The sequence below is a fragment of the Miniopterus natalensis genome, chromosome 11, assembly GCF_054644295.1.
Source record: "Miniopterus natalensis isolate mMinNat1 chromosome 11, mMinNat1.hap1, whole genome shotgun sequence".
Taxonomy (NCBI): domain Eukaryota; kingdom Metazoa; phylum Chordata; class Mammalia; order Chiroptera; family Miniopteridae; genus Miniopterus; species Miniopterus natalensis.
Genome location: NC_142091.1, coordinates 72,267,230 through 72,291,018, shown reverse-complemented (window position 1 = coordinate 72,291,018; position 23,789 = coordinate 72,267,230). Strand labels below are relative to the sequence as shown.

General features: G+C 50.9%; 1 protein-coding gene across 4 annotated transcripts in view; it reads right to left on the bottom strand.

Moving 5' to 3' along the window:
* The window catches only part of MARK2 (microtubule affinity regulating kinase 2), a 52,943-nt gene that overhangs the window by 5,539 nt on the left and 23,615 nt on the right, over positions 1 to 23,789 (bottom strand). For 3 of the 4 annotated variants that reach the window (XR_015715296.1, XM_016216363.2, XM_087821941.1), the window contains exons 2-15: positions 10,104 to 10,283; positions 9,811 to 9,864; positions 6,675 to 6,723; positions 6,294 to 6,359; positions 6,136 to 6,206; positions 5,864 to 5,920; positions 4,916 to 5,152; positions 4,380 to 4,499; positions 4,175 to 4,274; positions 3,984 to 4,096; positions 2,933 to 3,065; positions 2,504 to 2,682; positions 2,132 to 2,229; positions 173 to 430 (exon numbers count right to left, since the gene is read on the bottom strand). Coding sequence is in view for 3 of the 4 variants with exons in the window: in XM_016216363.2 (XP_016071849.1) it covers positions 173 to 430; positions 2,132 to 2,229; positions 2,504 to 2,682; positions 2,933 to 3,065; positions 3,984 to 4,096; positions 4,175 to 4,274; positions 4,380 to 4,499; positions 4,916 to 5,152; positions 5,864 to 5,920; positions 6,136 to 6,206; positions 6,294 to 6,359; positions 6,675 to 6,723; positions 9,811 to 9,864; positions 10,104 to 10,283 (1,715 nt within the window). In the remaining variant the exon portion in view is untranslated. Of the gene's footprint in view, positions 1 to 172; positions 431 to 1,064; positions 1,227 to 2,131; positions 2,230 to 2,503; positions 2,683 to 2,932; positions 3,066 to 3,983; positions 4,097 to 4,174; positions 4,275 to 4,379; positions 4,500 to 4,915; positions 5,153 to 5,863; positions 5,921 to 6,135; positions 6,207 to 6,293; positions 6,360 to 6,674; positions 6,724 to 9,810; positions 9,865 to 10,103; positions 10,284 to 23,789 lie in introns of all 4 variants that reach the window. The other variant, XM_016216359.2, reaches the window with a different exon arrangement.

Sequence of the window (23,789 nt, the reverse complement as noted above, 5' to 3'; positions counted from 1 at the left end):
GGACTAGAAGGGTCTGGGCACCTCAGCTGTTGACAAAGATCCAATTTCTTAGGCTTCCAGAAGCCTCTTCTAACCCCAGGACCCAAGCCCAGTTCCAGGTATCCCCATCCCCACTCCCAGGTGGGTAGGAAGGCCTGGTCTCACACTCTGTCACCCTAATACCCCCACTTACCTTCGTACAAACTTGGAGGTGAATTTGCTGAAAATGCTCCCCGAGGCCCCCCGCCGTCCCTGGCTGTTACCAGAGGGAGAGGCTGGGGTTACACCGTAGGGCAAATTCTGCTGGTCCCGCACCTGCCGGAGCTGCCCAGCATGAAAGGTGCTTCGACTGGATACACCCCGAGGGAAATTAGTTCGGTCTGGGGCTCCACCACTGCTGCTGATGTTGTGGGCGGAGGGGGAGGCGACAGGGACACGCTGGGGGGCTGTGCTGTGGGAAAAGAGGTGGGGGTGGGGAAAATGCATCAGGAAATGAGAAAGCCATCACCACCAAGCACCTGGAGCCCTGGGGTGGGAACAGGGAAGGAAGATGCTAGGGCAGAGGCAGCCATCACAAAGGACACAGAAGGAAGGGTGTGACCACTGAGGACACTGGTAAGGAGGACATCTGGGTGAGGCAGAAGGAGATGGTTTGGGGGAGGGAGGGAGGCAAGGAGGGATACGTGTGTGGAGAGCAGTACAGGCTGGAGAGAAGTGGCTCCTTGGGAGCTAGGCAGACTGGAACCTCAAGGGGACAATGTTGACCAACCCTTAAGGATTGAGTCCCTGTGATGCTGACTGTCCCTGGGGTCCTAAGGAAGTCCAGGAAGGCTCAGAACAAAAAGGCTTCCTTCTGGAGCCTCAGGACGGCTTCTGGCATATCTGTTCTGAGGGAAGAACTGGAGGAAAAGAGGGGCATTAAGCTGTTTTTTGTTCCTTCCACTTCCTGGCTGCAGGGGACAAAGCCATTTCTTGTGGCTAAGATGACAAGAACAGAGCAGGGCCCAGGTGGGAAGAAATTGTTGGGGGCAGGGGGTGGGACAGGTGGAGGGCAGCAGGTGCACCAGCTGCCCCAGCACACTTGCCTGGGCCGCGGCACCTCACAGTTACTGTCCGTGGGGGGCAGCCCAGTGGCCTTGTTGGGGTGCACGGAGGCCGACATGGATTTCTGGTGCTGGCGGGGTCGGGCCGCAGAGACTGCGGCAGAAGCAGAAGCCGTGGAGGCCCGGGACCCTGGCATGGTTAGGCTAGGAGACAAAAGCAGCGGAGAGGCCTGGGTTAGGGGGGGTGGGGGCAGGAGGCTAGGGTTAGGAAGCAAGGGCAGGGTGGGAAGGGCCAGAGCTGGGAGCTCGGCAGGATGCAGGTCAGCCCTAGGGAGGAGCAGGAGCAGCAGCAGCAGCAGGAGCAGCAGTAGTAGCAGCAGCAGCAGCAGCAGCAGCGGGGACACCAGTCAGAGCTGAGGAAGGCCGAGCTGGGGAGTGGAGGACAGGGTGAGGAAGGCGAGGTAGGCCAGAGCCTGGGGGAGGAAACCAAAAGTGCAGGAAAGCCAACAGGAGGCAACTGCCTCCAGGCTGCACTGGTCTCCTAGGAATTCTAAGAACAAGGATGTTTCCTTGCCAGAAAGAGCAGAGTGTTGCTAAGGGGACTTTTCTTTAAGCTCAGAAGAGGCAGAGCCAGGAACACAATACAATAAGAGATGCTAATGGTCAAGGATCTTGGAGCTCTGCTATCATGGGCACAGCTAGTTACCCTCAGTGTGCAGACCCCTCAGGTGGGCATCTCAGTTCTGCCTTGCCCAGGAATTGAGGGGTGCCAGAATGATGCCTCAGTACTGACGCCTAGAGGAGCACGGTTGCCATGCCCTGGATGCAGTCAAGAAGCGAGAAGGCAGCCACGATGACCAGGGATTCACACGTGGTACAATGCAAGGAGCGGTGGTAGGAGCAAGGGGAAAGGAGATAGAGTGGGGTGGGGTGGGGTGGGGTGGGGGAGTGGAGGGCAGGGAGGAGGTCTAGTGTGTGGAAAGCTGGACTGGACAGCGCCAGGACAGAACTCCAGGGAGCAGGGAGGGGAAGTGGAGCTGCTGAGAGATGTCACTGCCATGAGAAGTGGCTCCTGGGGAGCATGGCAGGCAGGGCCCAGGCCTGCTCACCTGTCTTTGCCATTTTGGATGGAGGCCTGGCCAAGGCTGGCCCTCTCCAAAAGTGGGGAATTCCTGCTTCGATTTGTGCTGGTGGAGAGGACGCTGTTCTGTGGGGAACAGAGAAGAAGGTTGTGTCACAGAAAACCAGAATTTTACCGGCAGGTCACAGTACCTGCTTTCCCTCCACCAAGAGCAGGCACGGGTAGGGAAAAAATGGTTTTGCTTTTACTTTAGGGGCTGCGCTTTCTACAGTCTGCAAAAGTGGTCCCAGAGGAAAGGTCAGGTAGGCAGCCAAAGGGAGTGGGTCTGGACTAAGAGCTGCCTGGAGAGGACAGGCAGGAGGGGGGATGGGGAGGAGGAAGGAGGGGACAAGTGGCTCACCGTGGAGGGGGTGGGGGTGGTCTTCTTCCTCTCTAGGCCAGGCAAGGGGCTGGCAGGCACTTTGGCTGTGCTGCTGGCCTTCCGCCCTGACTCCCGATCCTCTTCAGGCCGCTTATTTTCTGCGTTGTTACTCTGAGTCTTCTTAGAGTAGGAATTTGAGGTGGGAATGGCAGGACCAGCTGCTGGGCCAGAGTGACAGTGGGAATGGGTAAGGAGGGGGACCCATGGAGTGCCCACCCTACGTGCGGTGCTGTCCAGTCTCACCAGCACCACTTCACAGAGGCTGAGGGAAGGGAACTGCCCAAGACCATGCTTCTAATAAGTGGCTGAATGGGGAGTAAAACTCAGCTGTGTCATCTAAAACCCCCAGAACTTGTGACTTCTCAGCAGAGGGGTGAGTTCCCACCTGCAACTCCCAAAAGCACTCACCCTGGTCGCTGAAGCGCCGCTGCTTGGGGTTGGCTGAGACGCTGCGCTGTACCTTGTGGGAGGGGGAAGGAGCACTACTATTGGTCATATCAGCTGAAGGCCGGGGCTTCAAGGTGATGGCATCGCCCTCCAGCTACAAGAACAGAAAAGGGAGGGCAGAAGTTAGGCAGAGATCCACAAATCTGTTCCAGGGCTCCTATGACCAGGCCCTGCAAGACCAATGTGCAACTGAACACTTGTGGAAACATGTACCTGACACAGATCCTGAGAGACACAGACAGAAACACCACCTCCCACAAAGACCCCCACCCTCAGAGAGGGATGCACACGCCACAGGAACACAGATCCAGACACAGAGACCTCTTGCATACCTCCTGGGCAGGCTAAGGTGAGAACCAAGAGAGGGAGCCAACCACCAGGGGAAGAGCAGGATGGAGAGGCCATGAGTGTACGTGGGGACACAGATGGAGATCAAGGTGCCCATCCACAGACACCCATAGACTCAGAATAAGACATGATGACCCAGATGGACAGAACATTACTCATGAAGCCTCCAAATACACAGATGAGAGACTGGACATACATGCACACAGTTACACATACCCAGACACAAGTACCAGCCAGAAGCAACACACAGACTTGAGACTCTTATAAGAAAAACACAGGGACCCATGCACCCAGAGACCCAGAGATGCACACTTCTAAAAACAGAGAGACAAACATGGAAATATTTCCAGATAAACACAGAACTGACCCAGACAGACTGACTTAGACCCAGTCTAACCAACACAGACCGAGCCAGATCTACTCACCCATATGGAAACCCAGACCCAGGACCAGACCCCACCAGCTTCCCTATTCATTCACTGATGAAGATCAGTGAAAGCAAAGACCAGAGGACCTTGGCCACCAGAGCTCAGGCTTAAAATTCATCAGCAGAAACAGCACACCTACTCAGAGATGAGCTTCTGCCCTCAATGGGGTATAGAAGCATGGGGGTGCCACTGCCAGCAGGGCTGGCCAGACTGGGGAATGGAGCAGGGGCACACACCTCGGAGCTCTTGTAGCCGAGAAGCAGATAGGTGGCCATCACCTCGTTGTACCTCTGGCCCACCAGTGAGTCCTGGATCTCTTCTCGTGTGTAACCCATGGACACCATCAATTCTGCACGGGAGGGACATATAGTTAAGGCTGGTCTGGAATCCTAAGCAGGCTCAACCTCACAGCCCAGCTCAGCCTCACCTGTCCGCCGGGGGTCCTTGTAGTCAGGAAGTGGCTCCACATAAGGCTTTAATTCATCATCTTCGTGACCCACATTCATCCATCGATCTTTCATGATTTGCTGGGGAGCAAAGTGAAGGGGAAGGGCAGAGAGGAAGGAGACTCAGAGTGAAGGTTTCCTTGGGAACCCGGGACCTTCTGGCCAGCTGGGCTCTCAACTGCTCACCTCTAAAGTGCCTCTTTTGCTGGGATTGAGAATGAGAAATTTCTTAAGCAGGTTTTCACAGTCCGTGGACATGTAGAATGGAATACGGTATTTTCCCCTCAGTACCCGCTCCCGCAGTTCCTGCAGGAAGGAAACTGAAATCACTCCAAAGCCAAGGTTAAGAAACCCAATATCCAGGCTCCTGAGAAACCTAATACAGTAGGAGGCAGAGAGCTAGGGACATGGCCCCTTCCCAGAGAGGCGGTGAAGTCAAATATCCTGAGTCCTCTGGTCTGACCAGCCTAAGGCCTGCAGTCCTGAGTGCCTTGGGGGGATGAATGGACACAGAGCTGATCCCATCCCTCGAAAAGAGAAATGAAGTTATTACACTGGATGCAGAAGACCTTTAACTGTTACTTTTTGCAAGCCCTTCTCTGAAGCTCTGGTGTGGGAGAAATGTAGAGAGGTGGCAAAGGTGAGAGGTCAAGGGTAAGACCAGAGGCTGAGGGAGGAAATGAGAAGTAATAAAAATAATCTCAGCCTGCGCTTCACTCCACCTTGAGGTTCTGTCCATCAAAAGGCAGAGATCCGCTGACAAGTGTGTACAGGATGACTCCCAGGCTCCACACATCCACCTCGGGTCCATCATACTTTTTGCCCTGGAAGAGCTCTGGGGCAGCATAAGGGGGACTGCCACAGAAAGTATCCAACTTGTTCCCAAAGGTGAACTCGTTGCTGAAGCCAAAGTCTGCAATCTTGATGTTCATATCAGCATCCAAGAGCAGGTTTTCTGCCTGGGAGGTAAGACGGAAAATGTCAGGGAACCAAGTAGACCACACGAAGGCACTGGACAGGAAGGAGCTGAGGGGAATGGAAAAACAAACAGGAAGTCATCTCCAGTCTTAGGACTTTTTCCACCAACTCCAGGGCAGCCCTTCAATCAGTGTGAACAGGCTGGGCTGGAGGAGGGCAGCGCAGGCCACTCCTCACACAGGCAGCCATGTGAGAGCTAGGATCTGAAGGCTCAGAGACGCTCTGAGCTGCAAAACCTTCTGTGCCAGGCCCAGGTTAATCACGGTCATGTCTGTGAGGACTTGGCCAGGAGACCCATAGGCAGTCTCACATTCTAACATCTCAGTGTGCACATACGTCTGCAAGCAGCTGTGCCGCAGGCGTGAGAACAGTCAGCGTTCTTCCCGCAGTCAGCCGCCAGGCTGTCTGAAGGACCAGCAAAGGCTGGAGTGCTCCTTCCGCCTGGCAGCACTATAAGGTGATGGCCCAGGGGGGAAATGGCTGAGAGCCTCTGCCCGCTGGCTGGATCAGGATCCTAAGCCCAGTCGTAAGGCCTACATTAGAAGCAACCCCAGGGGCTTCCTTATTTCCAAAGTATTAAAGGCCGGTGCTTCCTTGAATGCTCAGACCTGATGGTTATGTCATGGTGAATGGAGGGGCACAATGAACCATCGGGCCCCGACTCAAAGGTGCAAGAGGGAGAGCATGCCTACCTTTAAGTCTCTATGAACAATAAACTTCTGGTGGCAGTACTGCACAGCAGACACTATCTGAAAGGAAGGAAGAAGCGTTAGCCCAGAGCTGCAGAGTAGGCCATAGGGGCCAGCAGAGCCGGGACCCTAGGACCTCATGCCAAGCTGTCACATAGATAACAAAGCCCAAAGGACCCTTCAAAGGCCACTTACAGACAGGAAGCCCCTCCCTGTATGCCAGACCTCAAAAGGCCAAGGTCGGACCCATACTCCAGGGAAGGAGTCACACCCACCTGGCGGAATTTGGCTCGAGCCTCTTTTTCTTTCATCCTGCCATGAGCCACTAGGTAATCAAACACCTCTCCTATAAGAGACAGGCACAGGCCTAGGTCAGAGCTGGTTGGGGCTGGGGCAGTGGGTGCACAGCAGGAAGAGGCAGGTCCATACCTACCTCCACTGGCGTACTCCATGACAAGGTAGAGAGTTTTTTCAGTCTCAATCACTTCAAATAATTTAACTACAAGAGAAAAAGCCAAGCCATATGTCAAAAAAGTAGGAGGGGCCACACATAGAGGCCCAACATGTACAGGGGCATTCTAGGGATGAAAGGTCCCCCTTTCGCACCCCCCTTCCCGAGGACAAGTTCCTCTCAGAGCAGCCACACTCAGGGCAGCCCCACGTGCCCAGGCAGAGCTGCATTTTGAGCTGGGCTTCCCCAGAGGCGCCCTTGAAGACGGCGGCCTCAGAAGGCGAGGGCCTGGGGGAGAAGGATCCATGCTGGGAAAGGGGCCCTGATGTAGGAGAAAAGGGCGGAATGACAACTGGTTCTCACCTATGTTGGGATGATTCAAAACCTTCATTATTCTTACTTCCCGGAATAGCTGAAAAATAAGATAACGGGGGTCATGCTTGCTCAACTTGCTTTCCTCAGGTCCCCTCCAAAAGAGTCACTGCTAGGATTCTTTTTCCAAAAAAGAAAATGGGCAAGGAACAGAAACAGGGCAGCTGCCTGCATCATCCACATCCACGCCCGCCTCTGAGGGCTGAGAAGTCAGGAGGAGGGAGAGCAGGAGGGTCAGCGGGAGGGAAGCTGGGCTCCTGCTGCCTGTACCCTGAAGCTCAGCACCCGGGTAAGCCAGGCTCACCCTCTGCTGCAGTCTACCCAAATCCTGCCCCCGCACGGCAGACAGATTTTGGTTGGGTGCCTCTGAAGGAAGGATTGTGAACCCATGTTCAGAATATTCAGAACTAAAGTTCAGTGACAGAGAATCCAGCTTGGTCTGTGTGAGGGGTGGGGGAGTGCTGAAGGGGGACCCTGTCACCTGATTTACAGAAGTCAGAGGGCTCTGCACTAGTGGGCAGGCCTTCCTCTCCTGGGCCCCTGGGATGGGGACAGAAGTCACTCCTATATATAGCTGATGCCAATTTTAATCAAATCCACCTCCACACACTCACGCTCTCTTTGTGAAACAAAATCAGGGACTCCGAACCATACATTTCCATAAAGGTGACAGGAATGAACTCCATCCCCTCTGCGGAGGCCAGAGAACGGGAGGTGGGGTTTTTGTAACTTCCAGGCCTCACTACTTGCACAAAGAGCAAAACTAGTTTTCTTGGGGTGGAGGGTGGGTGAGGTCTGGAGTATAGTTTATGAAATGAAGTGAACATTTTTTTCTTTAATGAAATCCCAGCAATTTCATGAGCTGGAAAAGAGAAGCCGAGACAGGCTTTCCATTCTTCAGGAACCTGATTCTGACCTTGGCTCCCTTTCTTTCTTTTTTTTGTTAATCTTCACCCGAGGATATTTTTCCCATTGATTTTTTTAGAAAGAGTGGAAGGGAGGAAGGGGGGTTGGAGAGAAACATCGATGTGAGACACATTGATTGGTTGCCTCCTGCAAGCACCCTGACTGGGGCTGGGGAGCAAACCCAAGACCCTTTGGTCCGCAGGCTGACGCTCTAACCACTGAGTCAAACTGGCCAGGCTTCTCTCGTTTTCTCCCCCTTGGTAGTCGTCTTGAATGAAGCAAAAAAAATCCTGGACCCCACCTCAGGGGCACTGATGGGAAGCAGCACTGAAATGGGGCCCCGAGACAGCTGCCAGGGTTCTTTCCCGGAGGGTGTCCACATGACCTGGAAGGGCGTTCTCTTGGGAAAGTGTGGATGGAGTTTTCTGGGCTTGTCTAGAACCCTGAGGGGGCTCTATTCTTCAATGTCTGTCCTTTAGGGATCATTGCTGGGATAAAATTTAGACAGTCATTTGGCCAGAATCAGATTGGCTTTGGTAACAGAGGGTGTTAAAAGACAAATGGCTACATCTGTCTGGTACTGGTGCCTTCCAGCCAGTCAGGAAGAGGCAGGGAGGAAAAAGGAGGTGGGCCTGGCATCGGCGGTTGAGCATCGACTTAGGATCCAGGAGATCGCAGTTCGATTCCCTGGGCACACGCCCAGGTTGTGCGCTCAATCACCAGTCGGGGTATGCAGGAGGCAGCTGATCAATGCCTCTCTCATCATTGATGTTTCTATCTCTCTCTCTCCCTCTCCCTTCCTCTCTCTGAAATCAATAAAGATATATTTTAAAATAGGGGGGAGGGGTGGAAAATCAGATGGCCTAGCTGACTCTGGCAATCATAGTGATGGCAGGCTGGACTGCTCCAAAGACCAAGTGGCCCACACCAAGCTGGCTTTTACTGTGTAGGGTCTGAGCCAACATGTCAAGAGTAGCCCCCTTTCCCTTTCTTCTGAAAAGCTCCAAGCAGGGAAGCCCTACTGATGACAGCAATGTTTCCTTTGAACCAAGAACCTTGAGGGGATCCCACGGGTAACAAAAAATAGAAAACACTTCGGTTTTGGCTGTCAGCATGTCAGGGCACCTCAACCCACACACTCTCAATTCCGAGAGCGTCTCTCTCAATAACAGCCCCCAATTCCTCGTCCCAAGCTTCCCAGTGTCACTGTGCACACAATGTGCTCATGAAAAAAAAAATTCAATCTGCCATGAGATGAAAAGTACTAGGTTAATTCAGGTCAGAAACTGGAACTAGGGTCAGCTGGAGTATGAGGACACAAAGGAAATATGACTTGACCTGAGTAAGGGTAGCTTTCTGGGAGCCAAATGGGAGAGTTCCTCCTCCTACCTGCCAGGGCCCAGGATGGAAGGAGAGGACACAGAGGTTCCAGTCCTACAACTGGTTACTAGCAAGCTGTCCCCCTTCAGCAAACGAAAGTCTCCTTTTCTGGCCCCTACCTACTTTTCATAGTTTCATGAGCAAGGAGGTATGTGTTCCCACCTGGAGGGTTTCCCCAGCCAGCTAAGTGAGACCTTAGTTTCCCACTGTAAGTCAAGAAGGGCAGGAGAAGTCCAACCTCATCACACTAAGACTACATGCACATGGCCCTGTGACTTTTAGCCAAGAGGAGCCTAGAGGTGAGAAGAAAAACTGGGAGTGCCTGTACTTAGTCTGCACTCACTGTCACAGGTGTGAAACAAGTTTAGCTTCTAAAACCCGTCTTCAATACCCATTCTCTAAAACACAGCTGGCACAGAACCCAGTGGCTGGTTCCTGTCTCCCCTTCTCCCTGTGCTTCCAGAGTGACCCACCTTCCATCATTCCGGATCTTGGAATGTGTTTCTAGTAATGGCTACAAACATGTGTTTTTGCATAGGGCTGGCCAAAAGCCAAAAGATAACAAGGTGCAGAAGTAGGTCAGATAGGTAGGCCAAGTGGCTGGGAAGGGCCAGAAAGCGTTCTACAGAGCCAGTGCCTGTGGCCAAGAAGCCCAATCAGGAGGAGCCAACACAGATGATCCAGCAAAAGCACTACAGGTAGCAAAACCATGGAGAGGGATAGTGGGGACAGTGAAATGACCAGAGAGTTTAAACTAGGGATTTAAGAGAAGACTCAAATGGGGTCAGTAGGTCACTGACCCCTTAAGAGAGGGTTTGAAAAGGAGATGCTGTCTGCTTACTTTCTGGAGGCTGGAGGAGTTCAGTTGAGTCTTGTCAATGATCTTCACAGCTACCTGAACATGAGACAGAAAGCCCAAGATTACCCCTTTGACCAAGCTAAACCCAGGACTCAAATCTACCTCCTCCCTTCTATTCTACCTCCTTTTTGTCCCATCCCTCTAGGCACTCCCATTTGTTCAGATCACATTTCCATCTGGTAAACAAGAGATTGGCTGTGGTAGCAGTCCCACCACTACCTACAGGGCTCCTAACAGTTGGGAGGTGCTACCATGTTCCCCACCCCAGCGCTTACCTCTTTCCCAGTCAGGATGTGCCGAGCCAACTTCACCTTGGCAAAGTTACCCTTGCCAATAGTCTTGAGGAGTCGATAATTGCCAATATGGGGCTGCTCGTCAGCAGAGGTGGCTGAGTTGCGGCCCCGCAGCATGTTGGACTTACTGCTGGGTTTGGAGTCGAGGTGTCCCAAGGTGGGCTGCAGGGAAGAAACATGTGCATCTGTAAGTATGCTGCCCTTCTAGTTCCCCACATTCGTCCTCTTGCCTGTTCACACCGTGGGAAGGCTGCATCTCAAAGGCAGGAGCAACACCATCAGAATGACTTTGACGCACTCACTGCCACCCAACACTTTACATTTACCTTTACTATTTCTCACTTGGCATTGATCTGTTGTCTATCCCAGTGGAATGGAAGTTTGAGAAGACTCATTTACTCACTGTTACATCCCAGCAACTAAGCAGATTGTGTTATGGCAGCTGCTCAATGAATTCTTGTGCAATGAATGAACTGAATGACAGGGTCTGAGCAAGGCAATAGTCTGCCCTTCTTAGACACCCCACCGCTCAAATAAGGGTGTGAGGAAGCAGAAATAACGACAATGGCACTGAACAGGTATATAAACATAACACAAAAAGGGTATGGTCCAGGTGAAAACATACGAAGATTTGTACATTCCTCAAAGGGCTAACTAAACACAGAATTACTGCAACCCAGCAATTCCACTCCTAAGTACATACCCAAGAGAAATGGAAATGTACGTCCACACATGTATATGCATGTTCATTCAAAATATCCCATATTCATATAATAGCCAGAAAGTGGAAATGACACAAATGTCCATCAACTGGACAACAGATAAACTGTGGAATATCCACATAGTGCCCTATTTGTTGGCAATTAAACATGATGCTAAGTGAATGCAGCCGGTCACAAAGGCCCACATATTGTATGATTCCATTCTTATGAAATGTCCAGAATAGGCAAATTCATAGAGACAGATAAGAGATTCGTGGAGGTCTAAGGAGGGCGGAGAAGGGTGAGGAGATTGTGGTGATAGATACACAGCTCTGTGAATTTATTAAAAGACATTTATTTGTACATTTTCAATGTGTGAACTGTATGGTATGTGAATTATATTTTGGTATAACTGTTAAAAAGTCTGGTCTGAGTCTTGTCCAGAGCCCTGATTTATCTCTCAAAGAACACCTGACGCCATCACTCCAGCACACTGGGACAGAGCTACTGCCAGAGCCTCATCTCAGAAACATCCACAGCTGCCTTGGAAAATTCAAGGAGACTATTTGGAGGGGAGCAGGGTGACCAGAGGAGTGTGAGTCAAAGTTCTTCCTTTCACAGCCCCTTCCGGCTGTAAGTGAACCAAGTCCACAAAAACCACAGAAGAAAAGAATGACTTGGTAGCACCCAGGAACTGTCCAGGGTTCCTGAGCTTCCCCAACCAGATGCTTTTTGGGCAGAAAAACACCACCACAAAGTAAGTATCTGCCACTGACGTTTCCCCTTCTTCATTGTGTCGGTGGAGGGCCTTTCTTTCTCTCTGCTTAGTAGCTGCTGGCTGGTTTGGGGTGAGCTGCTTGACTGAGATCCCAGAAGCACATGGGGTTGAACCTTCAAGGAGAAAAGATCTCATGTGTACAATAGATTCTGAAAGGAGAGGGTCCTGACATCTCAGCAAAGTCCCTTTCAACCTCCTTGGCCTCTCAGGGAGAGTTCTCTCTTCTGCACGTGGAAGTCCCCAAAGCCTTTGCTGTCTGTACACTCCAGCCTATAGAGCTCTCTTGCCCTCTGGTGTCCAGATAGCCCATAGCTCACCTAAGCCTGTTTGGTCCTCAAACAGCATTTGCTAGACCTGTAGATTTTCAATTATTTGCTTTTTCCCCTATAAAAGGAACTCTAGGGTTCATTCCCCTTGGAGAGAAGAACATTTCTAGGCCCCACTAGTACTTGCTCTGTCTACCAAAGGGCACTATGAGTCACATCCATCAGGGTCCTGAAGGTCTACTTCTCATTCTCAGCTCCATCTCCCTGCAGGTGCTGCTAGATGCCTACCAGGGCCCTTCCTTCTGTCCCAACTCCCAAGAAAGGAAGATGGGTGGAAAAGTTTCCTTGGTAACCTCTAAATCACCTCTGGAGTTTCTTGTCACTCCCACCTTTCCTGAGGATATGATTTGGCAGTTTTGAAGCCCTCAAAATTTGGAATAGGGATTTAGCATCTACCTGAGGATTTGGGCCATCTGCCCCTCCGAAGCCAAATATTAAGAAAGCCTATTGCCTGTCATGCACTCTGCTCTGCCCATGGTGTTTCTGACCCCAGGGGCTGGTCTGTGTGGCATAGGACAGCATTCCCTGCCAGGCTCAGCTGCATGCTGGACTTCAAGGAATGACCACAAGAGGGGTTTAAGAGTAGGTGCCAGAGACAAACTGCCAGGTTTCAAATCCTAAATCTGCGATTTACTCAGCACGTTAGCTTTATTATTATCAACACCGTCCTTAAGAGGGAGAAGAGATTATTACAAAGGGGGAAGGAGACCATCCAAAAGATGAAGATGTGGGGTGATCCCACATATCTGTGCCAGGAGATGGTCTAGTGGACGTCGAAGAGCTTTGTTCAATACAGCTCACCACCTGCCACCTACTACATTGCTTCCTTATCTATAAAGTGGCAATAAACTATTCCCTACTTCACAGGGGGCAGGTGAGAGAATACATATAAAATGCTTTACACAACAATCAGTAAAGAGCAACTATTACTGCTATTATTTTTAGTTCCCAAATACTACTGCCTGAAAAGCCAGAAGTCTTCTTGTCAACAAGACTTCGCATCCAAGTTGAGTCCTCCAGAGCCAGCTGCAGCCCAGATGGAGACTGACAAGAGATGCTATGGCCCTCCCGCTGGAGAGAGGTCCAGACTGAGAGTTGGCCGCCCTCCCCTCCGGCTCCTGTTGCTGGCCTACATCAGCACTCCTACACTTCACAGGAGGGGACTGGACAGGGCAGCTGGGAAGGACTGGTTCCAAGCTGGGTATCCAGGATAGTAAAAGAGTGAAGATTCTGCTTGTCTAGGACCCAGAGAAGCAGAGCGCAATAGCGTGCTTGTTGATCCCCTGCCCCAAAAGTCACCCATCCCTTTCAAGACTGAACCACCCAACTCTCAGGACTCAAAGTGTGTAGCTCATCTCTTATCCCCTTGGCCTCTTCTAAGTTGTAGTATGTTTCCCACAGCAGGGATGTGGAACAGGGTGAGGAGAGTCCGCAGGGAGAAAGTACAGAAATGAGAAAAGTCTCAGTAGAAAACGTTTCTTGGACACAGGCCCCACATGAGGAGGCTTCGGAAGGCCCAAGAGGAGGTAAGAGAGTCCCTTCCATGATTCTGACTAGGCCCATTCAGCCTGGACCCGGATCTTACCAACAGGGCAGAGGGCTGAGGACTAGCTGCCCTTGCAGGCGAACTAAACAGGATCTGGCCAAAGCCACACTCTCCCTTCTACCTCTAGCCTCCTTGCTTACATTAGTTTAAGACATGGGCCACCAGACAGTCCTAAAGCTTTGGCTGACACAACACCCCAGACAGGCCCCAATGTCTGAGGCAACCGTCTGTTGCAAGCAGACCCCATGGCTCTCAGGCAGCCTTCAGAAAGAGCACAGGGGTCGTCCTTCAGGGCAGTGCTTAGAACCAAACAGCAGACCACACAGGTCACTAAGCGGGCCTAGTTCAGAAGTAGGGCCCAAACAGCTTCGGGGTCCTCGATAAAGAGAACACAGGACGTGGGGATAAAAGGAAAGAGCCTTCCATCCAGTGGGCCCTTCAACCCGGAATCTCAGAACTTGGCCTAGGCGCCTGCCAGGCTTGCCCGGAAGACAGCCTCCACCCCGAGAGGCCCGGCGCTGACTCAGGTAAGCAGGGGCCCTTCCCTAATGCTGGAGGCACCTACTGCCAGCTCTCCCAAGAAAAGCTCCGCTTTGGGGCTCTGCAGTCGAGTATCCTGAGGCCTCCCCACGGCTGGGAAGGGGCCAAACTGGGAGGGGTGACAAGCAGGCACTCCCTGGCTGGGGCAGGGGCAGAGTAAGCCCCAGCATTGTGGAGTGGAGGGAGAAAAGTGCCCCTTGGGCACCAGCCCTGGGCGATCGCCCCAGATCCCCGTCTCCTCTCACTGTAGTACCAGAGAGCCCTCCCTGGGCCTCTGCCTATCACCACCCCCTTCCTCTCACTCTGTTGAGTCTGCTGACTCGATCTAAGGGAGGCTCTTCTGTTGGTGGCTGCTCTTCCTTTCCTGGTCAATGCCTCTTCACCCTTCCCATGAATTTTACTAGCCTGTGCTAGTGCCTGTCTCCGTTCACCAATTCTTTAAAGATCTTGTGTTTGGGTGTGAGGGGAAAAGGAGGAAAGGGCAATCCCAGAGCAAAAAAAGAGGAAAACATACCCGGCTGGAGAAAGGGACAAGGACTACCAGCAACTTCCATTCAGCAGAGCCACAGCAGAACCTGTCAGGCAGCGAGGGCAAAGTACAGAGGCCGGGAAGAACCAGGCCCAGGGCGGGGGCTGCGGCTCCAGCAGCCACCCTTACTCAGCCATAGCAGGCGACACCTTCCACCACCTCCTCAGTGAAAAGTAGCGAAGCAGCCAGGCCCAGCGGCTCCTGCCTGGGAACCTGGACTGTGTCGCAACCGAAACCACCACTAGCAGAGAGAGACGGGGCTTGGCAAGGAGAGCAACGAGGACAAAGCCCGCGGCTGCTTGCGGGCCAGGCCCTGGTAGCCAGGAAATGCATGCAGTTCAGGACACTACACCAGGAGCAAGGTGGGAGGAAAGGGGCAGGAGGGGAACAGGAAGGGAGGGAGTCTGAGAGAGAAAGAGGCGGGTTTAGACCAACTTCCTTCTCCCTTCCCCTCCCCCTCCCCGGAAGTGGGCTGCCCCACCCTCCCCAAGGTGCTTTGCTGGGTAACAGCTGGGAGAGGGCGAGGAGGAGACTCTCACCAGCCAGGGCTGTCATAAAGTCCTTATCTCACCTGCAGCAGGTGGGACCTGAGAAAGGGCTAAAATCAGCAGCAGGGAGAAGGTTATGAATCAGACATGCTGACCTGGAGAGGGGCAAAACCAGCAAACCATCCAACAAGAACAAGAGTGGGGGACAGGCAGGCAGGAACTAGCCATCCAACAGTGGCAGATGGACCCACTACTCCACAAAAAGCAGTGTTTAACCTCAGAAAAATACATACCCAACTCATACACAAAATATTTTAGACATAATTTCAGGGAGTCTGGAGATCCAGTGAAGCCCCTTAGAGGTCTATGGGTTCTAGATTAAGAACCTTTGCCACTGATAGTGAGATGTTTAATCCTAAATTTTACCCAAAGGCTGGAGAACAAATGAAATGTCCCCCCAAGTCCCCTCCATCCCTGATTCTGGGAGTCTATCCCTAGGTTCCCAACCACCTCCAGTATCCATCACCCCCTACTTCCTCACAACAATGCTGCTCTCTTTATAAGCTCTGAAGGCCTAGGGGCAACAGGGGCAGCCATTCCTCACACTTTCCTCTTGCAAAGCTCCTGCTCACCTTATCTGTGCTCTGTGTTCTGGTCCTTTCTCCTAGTTCCCTGATATACTTCCCATTCATTCCACTACTCTAGGTTAGGATCTTTCTCATGAAGCAACTCTTTAAAGATCCCATGCTGATAGGCCATAATCTTCTCTAAGGAAGGGCAAAGCCTCCTCTGTGCACCCCCCCCCAGCACCTGAGCACAGACACCTGGAGATCATACAACTTCAATGTTTGCCTTACATATGAGATTAGGCATTTCTGATACCACTGATGGCCAGCATGTACTGCCTGTGTTCTCCACACCAGAGGCCAATGGGGTAGGTAGGACCCTCATTTTACAGATGAGAAACTGAAGCACAGAAATGAAGAGACGTGCCCAAGGTCCCACAGCCTCCCATGCCAAGCTGGGAACAGAGCCCAGGGCTTTTGTGGTCACGTAAGTACTCTGCTGACCCTTTACCAAAAGAAGGTAAGTCCCTGGCTCTTCCTCTAGACTAGAAGACGGGTAAAGATATGAAGAGGCAGGAAAGGTGCCTGGGACCACAGGAATGCCAATGTCCGGTTAAGGTCAGTAGTGGACAGCTGTTTGAAAGGCCTACCCAGGTGGTCCCATAGCAACCCTTCCTCTTATTCCTTCCCAAAGTGGGCCTTGATCTCAGTGGAAGAGTTCTGGGTTTATTCTGGACCCTGGGCTCAGGCTGGCCTGGGACCACCTGCCCCTCTACTCAGAAGCCAGAGCAGGACCAAAGGACTTTATTTTTCTAAGGCTTTGAGAAGTGTGACTGAAAGATTGTTTCCTCAATCCTATTTGTGGGAGGCAGTAAGGGGTTTTCTATACTGAGGAAGTACCAAGCACTGACCTCAAAGAGAGGCTGAGAAAGATGGGGTAGGACTGAGCTGCAAGTCACATGGCCCTGGCAAGCCAGTAGTTCTTTAACCCTTCCTCCTCTACCGCATCCAAGAGCTTTCTTTGCATCTTTTGATCCTGAGTTACTGTCATTCTCAACTGCCAAGAGGCAATAAACCAGTGGAGAATTCTGAGTAGGAGAGACCTTATAAAGCTGTGGTAAGCACTGACCAGTGGAGAGGCTGGATGCAACCCCCACACCCCTAAAATTAACTGTGATGGCTCCACCTGGATGCCTCCCTGACAAAGGAGACAAGCAGAGCCTGAAACTGAAGCACAGAGTGAAAAGCAAGGGCAGGGTCTTTGCCCTTTAGCTCTCTGGGCTGCAAGCCTCATCCCAAGGCAGGGTGACAAGCACTGCAGCCTGGGCCATGAGGGGAGCAGACTGCCAGCCTCAAAGCAGCCACGGCTGAAGCCAGGGCCTGCCTGGGAAGACCAGCAGGCAAGAGCTGACCTGGCATGAGATCAGAACTGAGCCACCTCCAGCTCACTCCCCTTAGTTCATGAAGCCACAATACAATGAGCAGCCCTCAACCTCCTGTCGTCAGAGTCACTTGAAATGCTGGGCTCCTTTTTAAACATGGTAGACCCTATGGAGCAACCAGGGCTTCAGAGGCTTTTAGCACTTCACCCCTGAGAATTTGCTCACTGCGGTCTGGTGTCTATCTCATTCCCCAGCTATTGTTGTCGACTTAGCAAACCTTTGTTGAGTGCCTACCTCTGGAGCCAGCCGTTTTGCAAAGTTCAGAGAGATCTGGTTCTGGCCTTCTAGAAACTCAGCGGAGGGGAACTGTACATGAGACTCACTATAGTGTCTCTGCTCGCTGTACTAGGGGTGGAAGGGCTCTGGAGCAGATGGACATCAGTGGGAGTTCTGCCTTTGCTCCTTACTAGCTGACTTAGCAAGATTACTTCTCTAAGTCTCAGTTTCCTCACCTGGGACATGAGGACATTAGCTGAACACACTTCACAGGATTAGCGTGACTATGACATGAGGAAATCCACGCAGTGTTGACTTGACCACAGTGCGTGGCGCAAGGTAAAGTCTCGACAATGTTGCCTATGATTTCACTTTCAGGTAGGAATCTTTTTTCTCATCTCAAGGGGTTCTCTGAGCCCTAAGAAGAGCTATAATCTCTAAGATCTTGACAACAAGGATCAGAGTAGCAAAGCTGGCATTCCTTCTAGAATCAAGAAGTCATAATTCTACTATGGCTGGGCTATCACATAAAAAAGACCCTTTCCTAACATGAAACCACTCCTGCCAAGGGAAGCAGGTGAGCGAGTGAGAAGCTGGCCCCGCCTCTGCCCTGAGTACCCAGAGGACCAAGTGTGCCTGTTCTTCCCTCCTCCCGTTCCTTAACTCCTTCCTCCCAGCAAAGGCCCAAGGAACAGCTGGCAAACCCGTACCACATGGTGCCAAGGACTGAGGGAAGCTCACACTGCCAGCCTCACACTCCATTCAGCTCCTCCCGTACCAGTGGGTTACTGTAACCATGGAGACCAACAAGTTCCTCCATATCACAGGAGAGCCAGCCTGCTAGCAGCCCAGGGCTCTGGGGGAGGCAGAAGGCAGCCTGCAGCAGAAAGGTTTGGCTCATTTTACAGAGGATTGTTGGGAGCTAATGGAGACTAACCAGTGCAGCTGAGGTTCCTGGGCCTCCCTCTAACTTCCTTTTCTGTGAAAATAATTTGTTTTTAGCATACTGTCTGGTGGTATCTGGTGTGGTAGTGAAGGGCGTCCTTTGGAGTTAAACAGACCTGCAGGGGGACCCCAGCTCCACCACTCTGGGGCAGTGTAGAAAAGGGATCAGAACTGTGAGATGAAGAGCTACAACAGATACATGCTAAAAGCAAAGCACCAGCTATCATGTGATGCCTTCTTTTCAATGGTCCAGGTAAACAAACCCTCTCATCCCTTTTGTTCAAAGAATCACCCAGACACCTTCTTAGTTGAGAGTGATCTCTCCCTGTTCTGGACTCTCACACCCTCCTATCTGCACCCATTCGTTGCTTCTGACTTTGTGTTTCCATGAGCTCTGAGCGATCAGAGACAGTGGCTCGCTCACTCTTAGTGCCTAACAGTGCCTGCGCCTAGCTGGTCCATGTTAATATACTTACAGAATCAAAGAGGTACAACTTTTTGGTCCTTAAAGTCACCCTACCCCTGTATCCAACCAGGAGATAAGACAAGAGTAGAGGAAGGAACATCAAAACCTCCTGCCACAAGACCCCTTTCCCTCTTTCAAGATATTTGTTGCCCTCTGAAGTTGGTTGGTTATTGTCTGCCCGTCCCACTGTCTTATTCATGGCCCATAATAATGCCTAAGCACACAGCAGAAGTATTCAATAAGGTACTGAACAAAAAAATGTGTTCAAGTGAACAAGTGAGGAAATGTGTTAGGGCGTCACTGGTATACTCTGCAGACAACTTCCAAGGGGCAGTGGCTGCGAGATCCCCTCTCCCATGGACAGATGACATCTATGGAGCATTAGTTCCACTAGCAAGTTTTCTCAGGTGGGAATAAAACCTTGGTGTTCTCTCCTGACACAAAGCTCAAGGCAAAGGTGGTGACCAAGGTAAACTAGAGACAGATTCAGATACAGGCACAACCCAGGACAAGCACGCCCCCCTCTACACACATCGTCATTTCTGCCCCCTCAATCAAGCCCAAGCACTCCTTTCATCACAGAGGGGGAACACTCTCCTCCAAACTTCCAGCTGCCCAACCACCAGGCTCTCCCACTTCAGACAGTTTTCTCTGCTTCTCTAATTCAATTCTTTCACTGCTTTGCTATCAAAACCGCTGTGTCTTGCTGTGACAAGGCAATGCTGCTGGAAGCCATTCTAAGAGGTACTGATTTGGGAAAGCAACAGTGACTTACAGACATGTAGGAAACATTTATTTACTGTTTGTCACATTGAGAGCTCTGCTTTAATATTTCTTCCTTGAATCAATGTACTGATCATAAGGCCCTAGATCTAGGGGCAAAAAATGTCACCCATACACACCTGCCTCCTGTCATGCTGCATAAATCAGCAATCCCCCCCGACCCCTCCCCCAAACTGCCTCCTGGTACAGAAAAGCAAAGGAACTAAAAACAGCAGTTGGGGAGCTCAGTTGACTCACCCAGCATAATCATCTCCTCCCAGAATCTCCCATCTTCTCCTAGGGTTTTTGCCAACACAAAATAAAAAAGAAGCACGACATCTTAAAAAACCACACACAAAAACCACACACACACACACAACCAAAAAATACCTCTCAGCGTTTATGCAACAGTCTTTCTACCTGGGTGCAGATTTAACCCTTTGTCTCTGCCCTTTCCAATGTGGTTTCCTAAACCATCTTCATGCTGAGCTGCAGAGCAGACCCAGCTCTGCACTGGGACAAGGGCCTTTGGGGTTCTACCCAGTCAGCTCCACACACCGGGAGGTGCTGAATAAGGCAGGTGCCTCTTTCTACTGCATCTTCCTCTGGAAGTGGAAAAAATATTGCTGTTCCACTCCTCCAGTTTCAAAGAGGGAGTTGAAGGAGGAGGAAATGTCAGAAAAAACACTGGGACAAAGTTTGCTGCCCCAGAAGTCACCATGGCCAAAGGTCAGAGCTCAAGCAGAAGAAAAGACACTACCTAAGGCCATCACTGCCACTCTCCCCTCAGAACTGTTCCCTCCTAGCTGGACTGCAATGTGGCTGCTCCATTTAAGTGACCATTAAAAATCCAACTGGGCTGCTCCTGGTCATGGGCAGTGCTATCTTCCTCCCCCAGCAGATCGTTAAAAAACCGAGTAGGTGAGGGCACCTCTTTGAGTGCTACCTGACGATGGGTCAAATCAGCCAAAACTGAGAGGTCAGTCTCACCTGTCCCTCGGAAGTCACAGGAGATGTGTGCAGCTCTTTGGCAACCTTTTTGGGTAGGAAGTGGTGTGTGTTTCTTTTGGTCATTGTCATTTGCATATAGGACAACTTTTGTGATAGTTGGTGCTATGACTACAAAGTAATGAGGACACTTCCACAAGCACATGCAAATCTTTTGCAGTGTATAAGAAATCTCCAACTCACCAACAATTCTGCTCCAAGAAGGAGCTATTTATCCACAGAAACATGTTACAAATGGAGGTGGTGTTCTCAGGTCAGCCCATGAGGGCCCGCCATTGTATCTGAGGTAGTATGTTAACCATAGTCCAGAACAGGGGAAAGAATTCAGTGTTTCCACATGGAACCTAGGAACATATTTTTGTTCTGCAAGCAGCGTGGGCAGCAGAAACGGGGGTTCCCTAACCTTCAACCTGGGATGAGGGCTTGAAACAAGAGGACTTGAGGTGAGAGAGGGTTACTTCAGAGTATTTGGGGTGGCTGAGTAGGACAAAAGGTCTAAGGAGATACAAACCCCGGCGGAGATGAGGAATGAAGCAAGAAAAGGAACCGTGAGTGGGTACTGCCTCACAGCAGAAAAGGGCTAAGAAAGGCCAGGCAGAACTTCCAGCTAGAGAGAGAACAAAAGGGAGCCTGGGGCAGTCCCCTGGGTATCAGAGCAAATCCTCTTTAGAACAGTCTTCCCTGCTTGGCAACTGAAGCCCTGAAGCCGGGGAAAGGCCTCATACCCACCTCACGGGGTCTGTCGCTGCCACTGCAGTCTCGACCCTGGGCCGAGGGCAGAGACTGCCAGATCCTGTTACGAAGTGGCCATGACAAGGGCAGGTGCCTTGGCTAGCTTGCCAGATAAATGGAGGAGGGCTCATTGGTCAGAAGTTAGGTGGGGAAGATTGAAAAGCACAAGCTTCCCAGTAAGACTGAGTACATGTCGGCTTCTGGCTTTAGGCCTAGGCTGCCCTGAAGCCATACACTGTTCATTTTCTGGTGGCAATGACAGTTCTACTCCAGGGTGCCCTAGTTGTCTGTGCACTTGGCCTAGGAGTAGAATATGGTAAATGAGATGACGACCATTTTCCATTACAAGTGTCTTCTTAAAAAGCACTTTTTATAGTTAATGCATCTTTGCAGATAGTGTCCTAGGAAGAGAGTCTCTAAGAGAAGGGAGTGGTCCATAAAAGGCCAGCTTAGCCAAAGCAGCAGGGAGACATGGGTTGGAGGTTTGAGCATTCTGACCTCTGTGATACGAAGCTGGGAGCAGGGCTCTTTGGTACAAATCCAGCTCATGTGCTGGTGGAAGCCCTCAGGAACTAGGACCACAAATTAACAGGTGGGGTTGGGGAGGAAGCAGGCGACTTTGGGGCATTGTTAGATGTACTACTGCAGACAAGAGAGTGCTGGTTATTTTGAAGGACGCAAGCAGCCAAGTCTGCAGCTCTTCACCTCCAAGGGCAGGGAAGAAAGGGTGGCTACAAAAGGAATACAGATCCTCCCAACAAATCCTGAAGGGCAGCTCTACTTGCCAGTAGGCATGGTGGCTTAAATAAAGACCTGGAGAGAAAAAGACCACCCAGGATACCTCCGGTAAGAAGAATCTAGCTGGGCAGCAGGAAGCCACTGCTACACATTCTGTTGTTCTGTCTAGTCCGTACAACCACCAAGGACAAAGACCCCATAGGCATAAAGGGGTCTCTATCAAGAGAAAACAAGATTTTATAAAGTCAGAAATTACTGTATCTCCAACACCATCCAAAACACTTAGAACAATGCCTAGCATATATACTAAATGCCCACAATATGCTATTATTATAATAATTCCATATGCTTCCCTAACTTACTCTGTAGGTTGCCAGTGGAGGATTAAAGAAATGGCTTTGGGCTTTAACTTATTTACCCAACGATCACCGCAAACGCTCTATCTATAAAAAGAGATGGATCTTTTCTAACTGGCCTAGAAGAGCTCTAGAGTAAAAGGCCAAGCTCTGACGACCTATTCTCATGGCTCATACTTGAACCTGGGTTTCTTGCAGAACCAGAAAAGTATCCAGCAGCTCAAATGTTTTATCCCCTTCATAAAAGTCCACTCTATTCTCCCCTGATAAAAAGCACTTTAAACATACATATCCCTCCCTAGGAAAATCCAGAGTATACAAGACGGCTCTTGATATATACAATGCTGGCAATTGTGCCAAGATTTTCTAGGTACACAAACCTGGAAACTTTGCAAATCAATAGTCACAATGGGAAATGTGACTAGCATTTAAGAAACACACACACACACACACACACACAGAGTGTGGCTAGAGTCCCCAATTGCTATGCACTAAAGAGGGCTGCCTCTTCAGTTGTGAGATGAGGAGAACCTGGGCGAGGCGGGGGGGCGGCGGGACGGGACTGAGCTGTACTTCCAGCTCCAGAGTGTCTCTGGCTGGAGACTCAGCAGCCTTCAGTGGCGGCCAGGCTCCCACCACCAGCTGTCCTTCATACAGCACAAGATCACCATTTGGGAAGATGGGATTTTTGGTATTGGGTTTTGTATCCCATGAACTGGCATGCATCTGTCTCAGGGGCAGTTTCCTGAAACAGCTGCCATGTCCCAGACCCCTACAGACAGGATGTCAGAGACAGGAGAAAGATAAATGAGATGCCAGAAGTAGAAATGCAGGGATAAAAGGCAACAAGGAATGAAACTGTCTTCTCACTCCTGTCAATGGCAGCTGACTTTTCCTACCTGGTCCTCACTAAGGATCACATTCACTCGCATTTACCTTCCATGGCAGACCCAGGCTTCCTCCTGGAGTCTCCATTTGACCCTGACAGCTCTACCAAATCAAGTGACTATGGTATCCAAAGTTGATGTTGGTTACCCTAGAAGAGATAACCAAGGTCATGTGAGCTGGCTTGACACATTCTGCTGTACTTGTTTATAGGCAAGAAGATTAAAACAACCTGTCAGAGAGAAGGGGGCAAACCCTGTACACAGGGCAAGCACTGGGAACACGGCACAGAGGCCTCCCGCCAAGAAATCTTTTGCTCAAATATAAAGCAGAAATCTCTCACCAAACACCAAACCAGCTAACTATGCCAAATGCCACTTATGATCCAGTGACCTTGGAGCACTGTTCAATTTTTCCAATGTTCTCTGTAAGAAAGGTTTGGGTTTGTTAGGGGGTGGGGAGAATACAGGGATGAGCAACACAGGACCCCACAAAGAGCCCCAAATTAAATTAATATCCAAGCAAAGCCTCCCTGGCCCACAAAGAAATGTGGTGGAGAGCTTAAAAAAAGGGAGTTTTCAAGGGTACATTTGGAATAAAGTAAGCACTCAGTTCCCAGATGCCTAAATGTCCAGCCACAAGTC